The sequence below is a fragment of the Mauremys mutica genome, chromosome 11 (genome assembly GCF_020497125.1).
Source record: "Mauremys mutica isolate MM-2020 ecotype Southern chromosome 11, ASM2049712v1, whole genome shotgun sequence".
In the NCBI taxonomy this organism is placed as follows: Eukaryota; Metazoa; Chordata; order Testudines; family Geoemydidae; genus Mauremys; species Mauremys mutica.
Window position 1 is genome coordinate 5,844,898 of NC_059082.1, and position 16,079 is coordinate 5,860,976.

The following is a 16,079-nucleotide window of genomic DNA, read 5'->3' on the forward strand; positions in this document are numbered from 1 at the left end:
TCTGGCTTTGAGGGAGATCACCTTAATCTCATGCCTGCAAACGTTTTCACACAGGAAGAAGAGTTGCTTCTATCTTGGGAGAGGGGTAATCAGGAACATTGTAAGCGCCTGACCCGTTGCCCTACCACACAGCTGGCATACCTGGAGGCCCAGGAGATGCTAAAAGTTGTAACTAAGAGCCTGGGGGCTACCCAGGTCCCCCTGGACACAGGCATAATTAAGTTTGAGTGTAGTGGTGGAGGTGAGTTTTGTGGAGGAATGATATTGAAAGACAGCTGCCAGTGATTTTAAATTGGATTATTCAGCAGTATCTCTGGCCAGCATTGTGTGGAGAAGCAGGACATAGAGGAGGGAGGATGCTTAGCAGGGTAGAGAAATGACTCTCCCAAAACAGGAGGGAAGGGGGAACTGGCCGAGTGCGCCCAAGGGAATGGAACATTATAAAACCAGGGCTGACGAAAGGCAATGCCATTTGAAGTGGGCTGTGGGGAGCTGCGAGGAGCTTCATTTATGTGAGGTCATGGAGAGGAAACAGTAGCTTGTATGGAAAATACAGGATTTCCCTAGGCCAGATGTTAAATAAAACAGGGCCACAAACTTACACTTGCGCTGAACAGTGGTTGAGGTTGTGGATCGGTGTCTAGTCAGTGCAGGAGAGGGGCATGCATGCAGTGATCTACTGAAAAACATTCCTTTCTCTGAGGTTCACCTCTGTCCCTTCTTTTTTAGATCTACAAAGACAGGCTTTAGATTTCTTGGGGCAAAAAAAGGAACATGTAAGAGCGTACTATTAAGATCTGGACTGCTGTGATTTCCTCCCTGGGACATGTCCTCAATCACTCTTGGCAAGTCACGGGGCTCTTTTCTTTCCTCTGAGCAGCTAGGCAGATTCCAACTCGTCCATTCCAGCTGGAGAGAGTTCGCTAACACAGAAGCTTGCTCAGCCTTACATTTAGAATCATAGAACCACAGGGTTACAAGGGACCGCAAGGGTCATCTAACCTACCCTCCTGCCAAGATGCAGGATTTGTTGTGTCTAAACCAGTGGTGGGCAACCTGTGGCCCGTCAGGGTAATCCACTGGCGGGCTGTGAGACAGTTTGTTTACATTGACCGTCCGCAGGCACAGCCGCCTGCAGCTCCCAGTGGCTGCGGTTCGCCGTTCCCGGCCAATGGCAGCTGCGGGAAGTGGCGTGGGCCGCGGGGACGTGCTGGCTGCCGCTTCCTGTAGCTCCCATTGGTCAGAAACGGCGAACCGTGGCCACTGGGAGCTGCAGGCGGCTGTGCCTGCAGATGGTCAGTGTAAACAAACTGTCTCGCACAAGCTGGATAAACCATGGCCCCAGTCCTGCAAACACTTATACACATGGACGGTCCCAGTGAGCTCAAAGGGACTGGTGCATAAACTCTGCAAGTGTTTGCAAGACTGTGGCCTACATGAGGACATAGCAGAATTTAAGCATGTTTTTTAAACCAAGGCCTATGGTTTGCCTGAACTGAAGGAAAATATCTTGCATCCCTAGGGCTGGAAATAGGCATTAAGTCCTAGAAGCATGAAGTTAGGCATGTGTTTATGTACCTCACTAAACCAGTGGGCTGTGATGCAATATTCTTATAACTTCTGGGGATGTCTGGGAACCATTTCTGTTCCCTGGTAGGTCAAATTCCCTGATAGGTATTGGATTGTCTAACTTTGGTTTTGGCTCATGTGACTTTGGTTTGGGGATAAGAGAACTCCTGTTCCAGTGTAGGAGGATATGTGCCCAGGGGCCCTCTCATGCTACATTCACGGTTAACCTCACAACAGGGCAGATTCTGGCCTAGTGTGCAAAGAGGCAGAAAGGGCACAGGGAATTCTGCAGCCCCAACTCTTTTGTGTTCCTGAGCCTGGGTGGGTGAAAATCCGATTGAGTTTTCCCTCTGAGGGCCAGGGGTTTGAAAGCAAGTGGGAAGAGGAGAGAGCCGGTTATGGAGCGGGAAGTAAAAGAGAGTACCTTTTATTGTGACATTCTTGATCAGAGGGCGAGAGAGAAATGTACTTGTTCTCAATTGTGCAGAAATCATTAATATGTATTGGCTCTGAAATTCCCTTCAAAGCCAGAGATCAGCCCACCACTTTTATCTCGATTACAGTGTAACGACTTTGGGAATAACAATAACAGTGTATGACAGCAAATTTAAAAGGGCAAGGCCCGGGAGAGAGATGGATCACAGCCACCTATGGAGGCCAGATAACGAGATCTGCATTTGCCCTTCAATTAATTCCTGTAACCCTCGTGCCATCTGCATCCGAAGACCGAACTGCTCGGTCCAAATTCTCTGCTGGTGGAAACTGACACATTGACTTCACCAGAACTGTGTCATTTACACCAGTAGAAAATGTGGCCCTTCTCTTTCTGCATTATATTTAAGACATTTCACTGCAGTCCCTTGGTTCATTATGGGTTTGCTCTTTCTGATGTATTAATGAATGTTCTTCCCCGTCCCTGATGACAGATTTTTTTGCATGATGCCCTGTTACTGTAAGCCAGGTGCTTTTACCCTTAATGAACAATTTCCTGGAAAAAAATGAAATAAACAATAGATAAAGAGAGCCAGAGAGGCAGCGGAGTGAAGAGCTTAGCACAGTTTTATGTGAAATGAAATAGGGGTTGGGGTCACGTTCTCGTTTTGTCTCTCTCTTCATTTTTCCAACAATTCAAAGCCTTGGAACAAATTTTGAAAGTTTAAATGATGGTTCCTGGAAAGGTAAGGATGCTCTATGGGGCCAACCAACTGCCTGGATCTGCTGGGGAGTCTGGCCAGATCCACCTTTCTCCAGCACACGGCACAAGGGAGAGCAAAGGAGCAGAAACAGTCCCCACACATCATGGAAACGGAGGATTTGCAACTCCCTCCAAGCCCAAGGAAACCCTTCTGTATGAATATATGATTGGGTCCTGTAGGCAGTCAGGGTGTGACTAATGGGAGGGTCAGTGGTGAGGTAGTAACTGGGCAGCGTATTCCCTTGAGGAAGGGCTCAAAAGCAACTGCAAACAGCTCTGAAAATTAGCGCTTCTTCAGCCTTCGCTATCTCCTCCACAGTCAGCCTCCCCTTCGCTGAAAGGGTCGACCTACTCAGCCAGTGTGTGGGGCTGCTGGGGGAGCCAGTGGCAAAAAGGAGTGTGTACAAGGCTGGGCTCGTGAGGCAGACAGAGGAGCAAACTGCCCCATCCATCTCGCTGGGGGTTTTGAGATGTCTCTTCCCCAGCCTTGGTGGGTTTTGAAACCCTTTCTCTGTGCTTCATCAGTGAGCCGCCATCCCCACCTGGCTGAAAGCATGATCTGGTGACAAGGGCCTGACTAGGATATTCAGTATGTGTTTCCCACCCATGGGAGAGGAGCCCCGGGCCTCTGAATTTGGCCTATGTATTTTGCTGTCAGGGTTGTATTCGTTGAGATTTAGGCCCGTTTAGGGGGATGGTCCTTAACTTGCCAGTTGCATTACCTAGGCCTTAAATAACAAAGGTCACCGTTTTCTCAAAGTTATGTGCCTAAAACTAGGCATCTGAATCCACATTTAGGCAACTAAATAAGTGGCTTGATTTTCAGAGGTGCTGAGCATAGGAGACACAGGGATTTAAGAGTGCTCAGAACCCCTGAAGATCAGGGCACTTAGTTAGGTGCCTCAATATGAATTTAAGCTCTTAACTTCAGGCTTCCAACTTTGACACTGTGGGGCAAATCCCTTTACTCCAATATCTACTGTAGTCCAGGGGTCCCCAATAGGGAGTATAGGGAAGTATAAAGGAATGCTATAGCTGGGTAGCCTCATGTGTGTAAGGTAAAATGGGCAATTTTTTAAAGTGCCATCATTACACTTGAATTTTCATGCCACTGGAAATGTAGAAATTGATTAAACAACCCTCTCAGATTTAGCAAGAACTTGGCAGATGGTGATTTATTTTTTTTTAAAGTGAAGTTTCTCTCTCGGCTGCCCTGCCAATGCCTTAATGGATATGAAGTTGGAAAACTTTGGATTAAGGTTTCTAGAGGCTCAGGGGAAAATTGCATGCTGGAAGAGAACGTCTGACTGCCTCTGTAACTGAGAATACTACAGAGGATAGAGTGCTGGGGAAACAAAGTGATCCGGAGAAGGGGATCAGATGAAGACTTACTTTGTCAGACCAGTGAGGTTTCTAAGGGTGTAGAAGCAGGAGAAACAGAGATTGTTTCCTTAGTGTGTATGAAGGAACGTAAAACAAACAGTTTTGACCTGTCTGCAGCATTTCATGAAAATCTGAGTTCAGTTTTCAGCAGTTTTTGTTTTATTTGGATTACAATCTCAAGAGTTTCTTTGGAGACTAAAAGGCATTAGCAGGCTTTGAAACCAGACTGGAAAAACTGAATCTGGACTCTTGTTGATGTCTCCAGGTTTACAGACCAGCCTTCTCCCAGAAACACAGCACTGTTCAGGAATCGAAGAGAGAGGGGCCTTTGGGTGAAAAATGAGATGTAGCATTGGGATTCGATAGCGCTGATATGGATCAGCAGCCATCAATCTAATTTAGTTAATTTGTCATTTGCTCAACTGTTCATTGTACTTGGGCTTTTTAGTTGTTTGGTTCATTATAATTTCCTCCAAGATAAATGTAGACAAAAAAGAGGTGATAAATAGCAGCAGTGTATTCAAATGAAAATACAGAGGAAACTTTGCACTTCCTAACAGAGGCTTCTGCTTGACCTTTGTGCTGCATTAGAATGCTGCTGGATTTGTTCAGTTACACATACTTGAAGTTGCTTATTTTTCATTCAGTTGTGTCAACGTCACTTGTCACTAATCTTGCCCATAATAGAAACACACATGGGTTTGTAGTTCAGGCCGCATCTACGTGCGTATTTTTGCACTGGTATAATTATTTCTGTTAGAGGTGTGATTTTTGTTTGCTTGTTTTTCACCAAAACAATTACACTGGTATGATCTCCTACTGTGGACGCAGTTATACTTGTTTAAAGGTACCTTGTACCAGTATAATGTATTCCTCTTTCCTCCCAAGAAGAGCTATCCTGGAATAAAGCAACTATATACTGGTATAACTGCATTCACACAATGGGGTTCTCAGCTTTAACTGTACTAGTATATAGTCAAAGCAATACGACTTGTGTGTATAGACGAGACCTACGTGTGTGGTTACCCTAGGCATACTGCAGCCTGGTGGTGGTAGGATGTATGGGATACAAGGTCTGTGTTGTTTGAAGTAGCAGATAAAGCAGGGGTTGGAAGTGTTTTAATGTAACTTTTAAATCTCACCCTGTGTCCGGAATGAGGCGATTGGGTGGCTTCCTAGTGTGAAGGATGCTGGGGACTGTGATGGCTACACTTGATCTAAGGCTTCCTTGAGGCTATATGTCACTGTGATCATGTAGGGTGAGCTCTTCAAAAGTGCTTCAGTTGGAGCAGAGTTAGGCCATTGCTGAGCTGGGCCGGCTCCAGCTTTTTTGCCGCCCCAAGCGGCGAAGTGGGAAAAAAAGATAAAACCGCGATTGGTGGCACTTTGGCGGCAGCTCTACCGCGCTGCTTCATTCTTCGGCGGCAATTCGGCGGCGTGTCCTTCGCTCTGAGAGGGACTGAGGGACCCGCCACTGAATTGCTGCTGAAGACCCGCCCCCTTCCATTGGCTGCCTCAAGCACCTGCTTCCTTTGCTGATGCCTGAAGCCGGCCCTGTTGCTGAGTACTTTTGAAAACCCCATCCTTAGCTACGGCTGTTTGCACCTGCAGTGATCACAGGTTGCCAAAGCAGAGGCCATGCTGAGCTCGGACTAGATTATCACGATGGTCATTTCTGGTCTTCGAGTCAGGCTGAATCAAGCCCATTCTGCCTACGCCTGTGACAAATAACGCTGTAGTTCTAGTGAGAGAAACCATATAAACTAAAAGAAAAGCTTCAGTGGTTTGTACGTGTCACTAGAAAGACTCATTACAAGAACAGTTTAATACTTGGGGTGTGGTTGGCTATTTCACGGACTGATGTAGGTGCCAGCAAAATAACACAGTCAGCACACCGAGTTGTGTCAAACAATGCAATTAAGATTCTAGTCCCAGATACTGTAGAAGCACTAACCATAGGTGTTTGGGAGGACATAGTGCTGCAGTGGATCAGCTTACCTGCCTTTCACTCTATTTGAGTCCTAGTTTATAGCATATCAGTCACAGGAGGGAATGTACATAAAGCTGTGAGGGGTGCCCAGGTACTGTTATCTCTATGGGGTCACTCTTCCCCGCCACACACCCCAACTCTCTAGCTGCAAACAGCAGAGCCTGTATAGCTCCATTGTGCAAGGAGATTGAAGTAGGGAGAGGAAGGGACAGTGCCGGGGTTCCCTGCACTCTCCACAGCTCCCTGCATGGCAGTGCACAATAGGCAGGTGAGAATGAGCTGCAGAGGGGTGAGACCAGAGAATCTACCCAGTGGATTGCCAGCCCCATAACGTGGGTGTGTTGGGACCGTGGAAGTCTTCACCAGACATTGGGTGGGCTTGCCAGCTGCTCCATAGCCCACAAGCCTTCTTCCCCTTCAGAGATACCTCTGTGTGTCTGGATTTTGCCCGCAGTGCCTGCCAATGTCCCTTTGGGCGAAATTGCTGTTGAAGTGTTTGCCGTGTGCGTGAGAGTTATTTTACCCCCGTCGAATCCACCATCAGGGCTCTGTGTCGAGAATGAACATTCAAGTCCCAGTGAACTTGACTTCAGAATAATGACCTAAAAGTCCAAACTTTCAAAGACCTGACTGCTCATTTTATGCCAGTTGTTGATTTCAAGCGCAAAATTACAAGGTAACATTTTAATTTTATTCTAAATAAAATGACAGGCCAGTTTTTGAAAAATAATCTCTCTGAAAGGAAACCAGCGATTGTCTGCACTTCGGCTGTGGTTCGCTGACGTTTTTATGTGCTGTTGATGTAGTGTTTTCATTATAGCTGCGCTGGGCTGTCCATTGATTGTAATTACTCAGTTATTTAAGGAAAAGATTTTTTTTGGATTTTTAAAATTAGATCGTTAAAGATGTAAAATCACAAGTATTGACCCCAAATGACATGTCCCAATTTCCTAACATATTGATCTCTATATACCTCTAGTGCCCCACAGTCTTTAATGTATTTATCCTCCCAGCAACCCTGAGACATAGGGTGGTGCTGTTAGACCCATGCTATGGATGGAGACCCAAGGCACAGAGACACTAAGTGACTTGCCCAAGGGCTCACTGCAAGTCTGGGGGGGAGGAGAGATTTGAACACAGATCTTCTTAGTACTAGACTAATGCCCTAACCACTATTGCACTGTATGGCTTTCATAGCCCTTAACAAAACCAGTTACATATATTGCTTTTGCTTTCCTTTCTGCTAGATCATTGAAAAAGCGGATGAATAATGGTCTGTATGTGGCACTCTGGCCTCACTCTCCCTTGAGGGGTTGGAGAAACTCCATGCATTTCCAAAAATAATCTGCAATAGATTGATGAAACTTCTTCAGTTATTATTCATTCCATGGCATTGGCTTTATCCTGCAGTCCTCTATCCAGCCAAGCTCCCAATAATTTCAATGGAAGCTTTCTCAATGAGATCGCTACTGACTGCAGAACTAGGCTTTTAGAGCCAGATTTATTGAAGGAATTTAGGTGCCTAATTTCCATTTAAACTAATGGGAGTTGGGCACCTAAATACTTTAAATAAAGAAATAAATCTGGCCTTTAGATGTCTTTGCAGTATGGCCCATGTACTGCTCTTGGTAACAGTTTAAATTGATACTGAAATATTTTACAGATGAGAAGTTCAAAGATGCTTAATGGATTGGGAAGCTCAATTCCCATTAGAAATGGGTATCCTGATCCCTTGGTCAGTTTTGGAAAACTCAGCTGATGTCTGTCAGAAAATGTGCTAAGGGATGACAACAGGGCTCCCTTTAAATACAATCAACCCCCCTGTATGGTTAGGGCTCCCGTGGGGTTTTCTACAGTCTAAAAGAATCCCTTTTAAAATAGGTCTCGGTAAATGCAATTTCTTCCTTCAATTTTCGAAGAGCAGATTCTGACCCTTGTGATCGCACTGCGCACACTGAGCTCCAGGAGGAGTCCGGATGAAGTAAATTCTCCTCAGATTGAGCAAGAGAATCAGGACCTGGCCCTTTACATGGTTTCACCCTCCCACCCCCCAATTTCTCAGTAAATGTGTAAACCCCATAATTTTTCTTTTTTCTTTTCTTTTCTTTTTTCTTTTCCACATCAATTATCTAAAATGTCACCTGATCCTTGTTTAATTTCTGTTTCATTCCTACCGTTCCTTTTTGCTCCTGCAGTAAAACGTTGGCCGAGCAGCAGGGGTTCATGGCCCTTGTGTGTAATTTTTCTGTAGTTGATAGAATGATTTATCCTGAAAACATGTGTTTCCTGTTGTTGCTGGAACATCTCTACGTCTGGAAGGACAGATTTTGTACTTGTGTCTAAGGAGAGAGCACTTCCGGGCAGACTGCTAGTGCTGCTGGCACTGGCCTCTCCAGAGGGGTTGGGAACCGACCTAGCCCTGCACAATGGTGTGTGTGTGTGTGTGTGCTCTCCCTCCCTTCTGCTCCTGTAGGCCCAATAGGTCCCATTCATGGTTATGCTATGGCTCTTTTATGCTAATTCAGATCTGGTCTAGGTCACCTTGTGCAGGCACCCCCAGTGCATGAATCATATTGGGACTTTTTGCAGAGATGAGTCATTCCTGTACCCCAGCTATTTCCAGCAGCCGGACTGCCCCCTTGAGGCCATAGGCAGAAAGCACAAGTTAAGGGAGCCCCAGGGCTGCTCTAAGCTACACCAGGGCCTGGTTGTGACTGCAGGGAATAAGGGAGGAGGTAGATTTATGATAGCATTATTTTTGCCTGGTGCCCTGTTACTGTAAGCCAGGTGCTTTTACCCTGAATGAACAAAATTGGAATGGCAATGAATTCCAGAGGTTTAAGCAAAACATCTTCGATTGTTAGCAGAAATATTTCCTTGCCTTTCGTGCTGTGTATTCCTATTAACACCTTAGATAATAAATAGAGGAGTAATTCAGAAATGCAATGCCCAATCCAGTGTTTATACCAATGGCTTTATCATTTGCACTTATCAAAACGTGGACAATGAGAATCAATTGAGTTGGTTTCAGGTAATCCGTGTTTTAATGTTGGGTAACAGACGTTTCCAGTAAAAGTTTACCTGTTTTTAAAAACTATTTTCCAGGGGAATTAAAAATAAATCATGGAAACATTTCTATGGGTCTTGGCCAAGATTTTCAAACATGGCTAGTGATTTTGGTCGATTAACCAGAGACCCCGTGAAGTGACTTGATTTTCAGAGTGCTCAGCCCCTCTTTATGGTGTCTGAAGTTGGTAACCATAAACTTGCTAGTCAGTTTTAAAACCCATGGCCAAGCTTAGCTTTTTTTAACAAGATCTAGTGTGAAGCCAAGTGTCTGTTCAACCGGTCCCTTGCTTAAACTATCACAAAACCCTCAGATGGGGAGAAAGGACTGGGTTCTGTCCGTAGGACTCTTGATTCTTCTTAGACAGTAGAATGGTATGATCAACAAACACACAGTCACTTTTCATACTTAGCTCAATGGTGTCTGTCTAATTCATCATCTGCCTTAATTGAAAGGGATAGTTCTGTTGTGTCTTGCAAAACTGCTCGCATACATTTATGAGTGAACACCCCAGTACCCTTTAATCCAGTGCCTATTGATTTCTCCCGTTAGGATATCTGCTTATGTATGCTTGTTTCTCCCATTTCTACCTTAAGCCACTTCTGCTCCCTCTCACCACTTGACTGTACCTCTTGACTGTTTGCAGTGCCCAATGAACTTTTGAAGAGCCCAGCTCTGCCAATGCAGTGTGCGTTCCTTAAAGCCCTGATAGTCTGTAGACACAGGATCCAGGAGGAATTTTCAACACACTGAGGTAAGGCAGTGTAACACAGATGCTTCTGCTTTGTTATAGGGTTTTTAGAGGAAGAAATGTCTTTTTGTTCACTGCATTGGATGGAATCTGTGGACATCTACCTCAAAAACATAGCTTAGGTTAGTGTCCTGATTCTACATTTAGGCACCTAAGGGGGAGAGTTTCAATAGCTCCTGGGGATTTAGGAGCATCAAATACCACTGAAAGGTCATTTGAGTTTTGGGTGCTTTTAAAATCCTCTCCCTTAAAATGCAAGTGTCCTGCCTTTCACAGGTACTGGGGAACCCCAAACGCTACTGAAATCAGTGGGACGTACGGGTGCCCAACACCTTTGAAAAGGGAATATTTCTGCTGCATCTATGGGTCAGGGGGAAGCAATCTGTTTTTATCTGTGTTCGTGTGACACTTCATTCAATTTAAATGATTATCTGCATCTTTCATTGTCTCTGCAAACCCAACCACCGTTTCACCAACAAAGCATTTTGCAAAAGGAACTCACAGACAAATAAATCAATGGCTTGCCACTTAGTGGGTTTTCTGTAGCTAAGATTAGTGGGTTAACAGTGAGAATGCATTACCATTCTGCTGCGATGAAACCAGTGGAGTGGGTTTCAGGAGGCAGGATGAATACTCCTGTGTCAGTACTATAGATAAGGTCATGAAATTAATTCTAAAAAGAGCCTGGTATGTGAAAATGGCTTAATGTATAACAGACACGTGACCCAATCCGTTGTGATTAACAGAGAGCGACACCATGGGAAAAATTACACCATGAACGTTTTGGACAGCAAGGGCCCCTATTTTGTCAGATCATGCCTAGCCTTGAGCACCTTCAACTCTCAGAGCAAGCCTCTGGAGCTCCATGTCGGCCAGCCAATCACAGTCATCCCTGATGGCCCACTACCGGCCCACAAAGAACCCACTGATTGGCTGGCTTGTGGGACTGAGCCTTGAGGTGAGAGATTTGGAAAGGCACAAATGGGAGCTTTTGACCTTCTCTCCCTTGTTGAAATTCTCTCCCTGTTGTTCCTCATTCTCCCTACTTTGTGAACTGGACCAGACTGGGGTTCTTAGCTATGGCTTTAGGGCGCTGTCTGGCGTCTGATGTATTTGGGATGCTGTTTTAGTGGCAGCCGGTAATAACCCACTGCGTTTCCTGGAGTGCATGTGCAGCCTGGTGAGATGGTTTCATTTCTACCACCCTGCATGACAAAGATCACAGCTGTGTCTGTGGTCAGGCTGAGGGCAGGTAGCCTTCACGAGAGGGCTAGTTTCTAAGGGTCAGATTTTGCTCAGGCTTGCGTTCAGCACCGAGGCCGGGTACCAAGCCAATCCTTGGGCTGAGGAGGTGCAAGGATGCAGCGCCACACTTCCAAGGCACAAGGGGAGATGCAGCACAAGGGCCCACCTGCCTCCACGTCAGCCAGAAGAGGGGAGAGGGAGGAATTGCATACTGCAGCAGTGCTCCCTCTTCCCTCCAGCAATGCAGGGCGCCCTACAACGAAAGTGCCTCCAGCACAGCTGATGGCTACATAGCCATGTTACTGCCCTCAATTGTTAGTGGCTTCAGTCATTCTGCAGGTGGGGAAGCTAGGTCCACACTTACAAAGGTATTTAGATGCTTAAAGGTGCAGAGTGGGGTTTACAAAAGGGCCTGAAATCAGTGGGACTTAAGTGCTTTTATAAATCCCACTAGGCACCTAAATACCCGGGAGCGCTGCCAGCTTTTCTGGAAGGTCCCGCCCCCGAAATACTGCTGGTGGCCGGGGCGGCCGCCACCCCCCAAATGTTAGTGCCCTAGGCGACCGCCTAGGTCGCCTAATGGGTTGCGCCGGCCCTGTAAATACCATTCAGTCTGACTCTTAGTCTGTTGGGGGATGGGTTGCCTCATGAGACCTCAAAAAACCCACTTTAGGGTTGTCAGGTTTTGGCCTGGTGCCTGCTGTAGCTGCAGGGCATTGTCAGACATGCTGGTCTGGGTCAGATGGCCAGGGCTGTGCAGACTAGCAGGCTGGGTCCAGCTACGAACCATGAGAAGTCCCTGCACTTTCTCATTAAACTCAAGGAGCTGCCAACAATTAGGAGCCTGGTGCACTTGCCCTTTGCTGTGAGTATTGTCTACACTCATATCGATTAGTTGTGTCTTTAATAAAACTGTGGTCAGTGTGCTCCTTTCCCTTAGAAAGGTGTCGCATCCTCCTTCAGCAGATACCCACAGGCGTAAGTGTATTCTTCAGCGTGCTAACGAGCGACTTTGCTATGTGTTCCCCTCGTTACTAGAGCTATAGACAGGAATAGCTTTGGAGCCTCACAGGAAGGGCCTGATCCCAAGCCCATTGAAATGAATGGGATTCTTTCCTTCTTGTTCTCTGGGCTTTGGATCAGCTTTACCGCTCTTGTTCATTTTACTTTGTGCTTATATGCTCAACGCGACATCTGTGCTGGGCAGGATCAACCCCTTAATGTGGTCTTTATGCCAGTTCCTGCAGTGAGGTAATGTAATGAGAGCCATGTGTTTTGCAGACAGCAGAAGAGAGATCTGTTCTGTTGCTAGGGGAAGCCTGCTGGCAGTGTCTGAGGTTAAGTTATGGAACCGTGTTGGTCACAGTGCTGTATTAGAGGAGGACATATTTATGTCAAATGCCTGAAATGGAAATGGTAATTTTATTGTTCGCTGAGTTTTAATACTTTATTTCCTTAAGAGGCTGCATCGTTGGATGCAGGGTTGACATATTAGCCCCAAGTTTTCCATCCAGCTGGAGTTCTCGACAGGCGTTTGAGAAGTCTTGATTAGTAGCGCCACTCTGGTCTGCAGATCGAAGTATGTTGCCTAGTTGTAATGAAGAGGTTTGCAAAGCCTTTTCCCAGGGCTGTACAGGTTGAGATAGTTGATGCAAGGAGTGTGAAGAGGTTACAGGGGAGCCTTTGGAGTCGTATTCTACTTGGCTTGCTCATTTTAGTAGTCTCTTTGAAAGCTGCTCTCATGAATAAGATAAGAGGAATTTGGCCCTAGGTGATTTTCAGTTAACCTCAATGGCCACAACACTGACAAACACAGTGTATTCAATTTATATTTATAGATCTATGTATAAATCTTCATACATATAGACTAACACTTCTTCAGATACATCTATCCTTATAACATCGATTAGATGATGAAGAATCCAAACCAAATGAGTTCAGGCATTTCTACTTCAGACGTTCAACATGGCTATTATTTATTTCATCATTAGCATGACATGGTGCAATCAGCTGACCTCTGTCACTCCGAATGGACGCCTCTTAATAAAAGCAGAAAAGTGAATTGATTTCCCCTCGGTCATGTAATAAGCATATATCTTTGAGGTCTAGCCTACTCTGACACATGTAAATCCCATTAAAATTAATGGGAGTGGGTTTCACCCATGGGTTGATGGGAGTATAGATTATTTTAATAGCTCAATTATTTACTTTATTTGTGAAATCAGCCTTAATGATCTTCAGTATCAAAAATGTTCTTAGGGAGAATCATGGGTATTGATATCTTGGGTAGTTTCACCCTCAAATTTAAGCTCAAACCTACTGAAATCTAGATTCCTAACTTTAGGACATGCCTCTGCACTGCTTCCTTAGTAGTGGGCTGATTTGCCTTTTTGCAGGTATCAGCCCCACTATTAAGGCTGTGTTGAGATGCATGAATAATAAAATGTATCTCTCACAAATTTACAGCAATGGCTCTGATTAGAGGATGAATTTTTTGAGAATTTTCCGGTAAATCTGTAAATTAGTTTCTGCGTTATAAGCATGTTAATATAGTTCTTTTAAGAAATTATTTGGTGAGTCTCATCTGTTTCTTTTCCAGAGCTCTCTAGTAAATACATTCCTGATTGCTCAGATCTGAATATTGACTCGTCTAGATTGTAGCAAAATATAAGGCATAGGCCACTTACTGACTTTATTATGGTGTCAATATTTTATTTATTAACATTTCTACTGATAAGCCTTTCTGTCCATACCATGATAATAAATAATTGTCACTTGGAAATATTGTTTTCAGTTCATTATGGGTACGAGGAAGGGGATCAAAATGAGTTTGTGCTGAAGTTCAGGCCTAGTGTTGGAAATATTAAGCAGATGTTCTTTCATACTGAACTGTTAATGAACATTGTTTTGTTCTCTTCATCTAGAAACAAGGATGGTGGTCTGCATACTGTTGTGGTGGATTCTAAAAGTGCTTACCCTGTCTTTCCTGCTGAAAACGACTCTGTCCTTAAATCCAGATGATCCTAATGTTTGTAGTCACTGGGAAAGGTAACGTATAAGCAGTGTCTCCTTCGTTTGATAGCCAGTTCAGATTTGTACACGGTAATGGCAGAATTATTATCACCAGGAGTCAAATTCTGTCACCACCCCGCACAAACAGACTCTGATCTATGCTGCAGATCTGTGCACCTGTGTCTGGATTCAGAGCAGCCAAAATAATCAGCACCAGGGCTATGCATGAGGGAACATAGTGCCATACTACTTATCTTCTGTCCTGCTCTGGAATGCTCCCTGGTGGCTCCTGTACAGGAGCTCTCTCCATGCATTCAGGGTTTGAGTCTGTCTCCCTCTTGAATTGCTGGGTGCAGATTTCCTGGCCGGTGGCTGAGCGCAGTGTTTGCCAGTGTTTGGCACCAAGTATTGATCCTTTGTTGGTACAACGTGCAGGTTTGTATTGTGAATTCTGAACTTCTTGGTTTCGCCTGCGGAATTCCCATCAACACAAGTGAAAGTTCTGCATATGAGACAAAGGCAGAATATGCAACACAGACCCCTAGACTAGAGAGCTCTATGCACTAGAGACCCCAATTGAGAATTAGGATAATTTTGCTCACAGCACATCTTTGTTATAGTGATAGGCTCACGTCCCATAACTGGGTCTGTGCAGGTGGGCTCTTGTGTCTGCATGGAGCCGTTTTTGCCTTGAGTGGGGCTCCATACAGATGCAGGGGTCCATTTCCAGAGACCACAGATACTACAGTTGCTGCACTTTTAGGTTTAACTCATGGAGCTTCCGTCCCAGTTACGTGTGTTGTTCCAGCATAGGAGTGAATGGGGCCCTAACATTTCTCCGTAGCTTATACTACAGCAAGCATGGCTCCTGTAACAAGAGTAAATATGCATATGTAGCATAGTGGCATTTATGAAGTTCATTATGATTTGATTTTTGGAGGTCTTTGTTAGAGCGTGAAGTGGCTTACAGGAAAAATGCAGCTGCAAAGAGAAGCATGTTTATGTGCAGAAATGGTATTTTGCAGTCGTGGTGAGGGGCGATGCATTCAGAGCACAGGAATAAAATATTGATTTTGTGTGAAGAAAGTCTGCAACCTAGAGACCCAGTGAAGGAGAAACAAAAATTAAATAGCAAAATGGATTGGTTGTACTGACCAAGACGACTTTGTTACTTAGACGTTAATAAATCAACCGAAAAAGATTAAGTTGGTGTAACGCTGGGTAACAAATAAAATCATAAAATAATAATAAAGATTCGTGAATGTTATTGTTTTACATTTATAACGAGCAATGTAAATAAAAATCCCACCGCCAACGAAAACCTCCAGCAAGTTGTAATACAGAGACCAAAAGTGATTGTCTTGTGGCTGCCCAGGTAGAAGGGAAATATGACAGATAGATCAATGTATTAAGAGCCCAATCTACTGACTTCAATAGGAGTCAACTCTCCAGGAAAATATTTTGACATTGTCTATTGTTAAGAGTGCAGTTCTGAAGCCTTTAATCACGCCAGCAGTCTCATTGACTACAATGGGATCGCTTGCATGATTAAGACCACTGATTTAATTAGGGGCTTGCAGGATTTACCTCATAGGTCCAGGTCCTGCAGTTAGTAAAGACTGTAGGTTTTTGCAGGGAAGATCAGTGCAGGATCAGGGCCTTAGAGTGCAAGATTCTGAGCTTTGTGTTTGCCTGTCTGGCAACACGCACACCTAGGAGACTATGGGTGGAATTTTCTAAAGCATTTAAGTGATCTAGGAGCACTGTATCACAGTTCAACGAACTGCCCCAGTATTTCCCCTCCCTGTTCCCTTAAGGGCACCCAATTCTAGGCTCCCAATTCCTCAGCTGTCACCTATCTCGGGTA

At 44.9% G+C, this 16,079-nt stretch overlaps 1 protein-coding gene across 1 annotated transcript in view; it reads left to right on the forward strand.

Annotated features, from left to right (window-relative positions):
- MEGF11 (multiple EGF like domains 11) overlaps window positions 1–16,079 on the forward strand; it is a 360,979-nt gene that overhangs the window by 89,477 nt on the left and 255,423 nt on the right. Inside the window, exons 2-3 of the mRNA XM_044980598.1 lie at window positions 9,851–9,958; window positions 14,125–14,248. Coding sequence (XP_044836533.1) covers window positions 14,133–14,248 — 116 coding nt within the window. The 5' untranslated portion in view covers window positions 9,851–9,958; window positions 14,125–14,132. The remainder of the gene's footprint in view (window positions 1–9,850; window positions 9,959–14,124; window positions 14,249–16,079) is intronic.